This window comes from Drosophila simulans, chromosome 3R (genome assembly GCF_016746395.2).
Source record: "Drosophila simulans strain w501 chromosome 3R, Prin_Dsim_3.1, whole genome shotgun sequence".
Lineage (NCBI taxonomy): Eukaryota > Metazoa > Arthropoda > Insecta > Diptera > Drosophilidae > Drosophila > Drosophila simulans.
The window spans coordinates 27,185,970-27,188,534 of NC_052523.2; the positions used below are offsets into that span (position 1 = coordinate 27,185,970).

General features: G+C 42.6%; 1 protein-coding gene across 1 annotated transcript; it reads right to left on the minus strand.

Annotated features, from left to right (window-relative positions):
- On the minus strand, positions 1–2,565 carry LOC6730302 (proton-coupled folate transporter). Its single transcript, XM_016173336.3, has 10 exons — positions 2,115–2,565; positions 1,951–2,060; positions 1,743–1,893; positions 1,501–1,684; positions 969–1,438; positions 772–908; positions 523–712; positions 416–463; positions 250–358; positions 1–192 (listed from the first exon to the last, which is right to left on the minus strand). The coding sequence occupies exons 1-10, from the start codon at positions 2,224–2,226 to the stop codon at positions 135–137; spliced, it is 1,569 nt and encodes a 522-aa protein (XP_016037066.1). The 5' UTR covers positions 2,227–2,565; the 3' UTR covers positions 1–134.

The following is a 2,565-nucleotide window of genomic DNA, read 5'->3' on the forward strand; positions in this document are numbered from 1 at the left end:
TACAGAGAAGTGCTTCACACAAAGCCAGTTATTTAATGCTGTCCACACAAAGTTTTCGACTTAAGCATAAACAAAGCTCTGGAAAGTTGGCAAACTTGCCACAATCAATATTGATGGAAATTCAGTTTACTTGGCTATTTGAGCGTCTCGGCGTAGAACTTTCGGTGCTTGAATTTAATTCGCATCACCCAGCTGCAATAAATTTATTCAAAATCATTTAGTGTGGCAATGGATAGCGGCCATACTCACCCAATCAGGATGAACGCCAGCAAGTAGAAGGCGGCGCTGAGGAAATTAAATCCTCCAGGATTGCTGGCCAGAGATTCCTTATAGATGGCCGTGTAAAGGGGGGCGGCGACTGGAAGTGAAGTGTGATGGATGGGGCAAGTATTCAGGGAATTTCAAGGGGTCTTACCAAAGGGCGCGAACGATTGTAGGATGTTGCCGATGGCAAACAGCTTACCTGCGATGATTACAAAAACATTTAAGTGGCAACGAAGTGCATTCCTGATTATTACTTACCAGTGTCAGAGGGCGGAACTATATTCGATACCATTGTGCGAAACATGGGACCCTGAATGGAGCGAAAGATTCCTAGGACAACAGATAGGTACAGGTGCCAGGAGAGATAGGCAAATCCTCTGGCCATATTGGCGGCTACTTCCGAAAGCAGAGACAGCAACGCCAATGTAACAACGGACAGTCCAAATAACTGAGCATATGTGAATAAATATATGGGTAATATTCGATATGATACATTGTTTAAAATACCTTTCTCAAAACAAAAATCCCCAAAATAGCTCCCACCATGGGAACTGATTGACTGAAAGTATCAAAAATAGTAAAATCACGCACTGTGAAGTGAAACTGTTGGCGCACGAACAAGTAATTTACAGTCATGATGCCATCTGCAAGCATATCAGCACATAAAATGATTAGATTCCCAAAAAAAATCTTTCCAGACTTACCGGCAACAAAAATGGAAACAAAGCCGGCCAAAGTAACCAGCCAAATAACGGTGTGAGCATTATTTTCCCTTTTCTTAAAGCAGGTGCTAAACATATCCTTAACGTGTGTAAAGCTGAACAAACCAGCCTTTTCGACTTTATCCTCTGAAGGCTTTTCTGTCGCCTCATATTTGGGGGGATCTTCACAATTCTCGCTTCTCTCGGCTTCAGCCGATATTTCATTCGTTTTGTTTTTTTGATCTAAAATTGTGACTACGACATCCTTTTCTTTTTCAGGCACTTCGTCGTCCTCTTCTTGAGACATTCCCAGACTTTCGGGCATGTAGAAAATAATAAATAGTGTTGCAATAACGACTATCAAACAGGAGAGACTCTGTACAAACGCAGAACTTGTGGCTGCATAAACAAAACTGGATAGCAGCGAGCCACTTGTGAGGGCCACAAACAGTATGATCTCCATGAAGATCATTCTGAAAATTGTAAATTATAGAGGGGATGGCAATAATGGCACTTGCACTCAGGTGGCACTCACCTGTAGGGTCTGGTTTTCATGTCCGTTGTGTCCGTGATGAAGCAGAAGGCAGCCACAGAGAAGACGCACCATCCTCCAAGCACAGAGTGTGGCACGGCAGCCAAGGTGTACCACCAGGGATTCACCATATAGTAGCTGGACAGCCAGCAAATGACAGACGAGATCAGGGCAGAAGCGGAAAAGCCTAGTAGGAAACGGATTACTCCCATTGCAGCATTGAACGCATTTCCGGAGAAACTCACCGATCAGCGAGACAATGAGCAGGGGCTTGCGTCCATACTGATCCGACCAGGATCCAACGAATAAGCCACAGATGGCGGGCATAATACTTTCGAAGAGGGTGCGGGTTAGAAACATGTTAGCCACGTAAGCCTGAAGCTCCGTTTCTATGGCCTAAAAGTCGAGAGAAGCAAGCTTAATAACCCCCTTAAGCGTTGAGTAGCTGCAAACCTGTATTTCTGAGCTGGTGTTTTTGCTATCCAATAGCTTACAATCGGTTTCATTGTACTGGAATATCACCGTGCAGGCCTGATAAATCACCTGATTGCGCATGACAGTACCTAAAGGGGTGATCGGGATGAGGGCCTATCACAATAATCTGATTTTCCTCTCACCTGACAGCATATGCGAAAATATCAGCATAAAAAGCACCGGTTCTATGTATAACATTTTGAACAGACGCCTCCATTCCAGAGTCTTGAGTTGGGAAAGCGATGCCTCCTCCATTATTTTAATTGAGATTGCTTATCTTTGTTTGTTTAATTTAACTCGCTTAATTCACTCGCTTTCATTGATCACAGCATTATATATGCTTGATATGTTATTAACTTAAACTTTGTAACTCACTTCACTGGACTTAACGATCCCAAATTATTGAGATTGATCAGGTAACATTTTTAAATTTGTTTTTCAGCCTTCATAATGTTGTTTTTTGGTATATGTATATTTATATTATTTATATTATCTCCATCCGACTTATCGCTCTGCTGGCTTTGTTGTTTACCCGGGCAACGCGAGACTAGAATTTCAAGTTCTATTTCATCTGAGTTTCGAACACGAACTGAA

Excerpts from the sequence above, each read along its gene's own strand:
- LOC6730302 (XM_016173336.3), bottom strand. The coding sequence starts at position 2,226 with ATGGAGGAGGCATCGCTTTCCCAACTCAAGACTCTGGAATGGAGGCGT. Across the intron at positions 2,061-2,114 it reads ATTTTCGCATATGCTGTCAG|GTACTGTCATGCGCAATCAG; the intron begins GTGAGAGGAAAA and ends TCACCCCTTTAG. Across the intron at positions 464-522 it reads AGTTCCGCCCTCTGACACTG|GTAAGCTGTTTGCCATCGGC; the intron begins GTAAGTAATAAT and ends TAATCATCGCAG.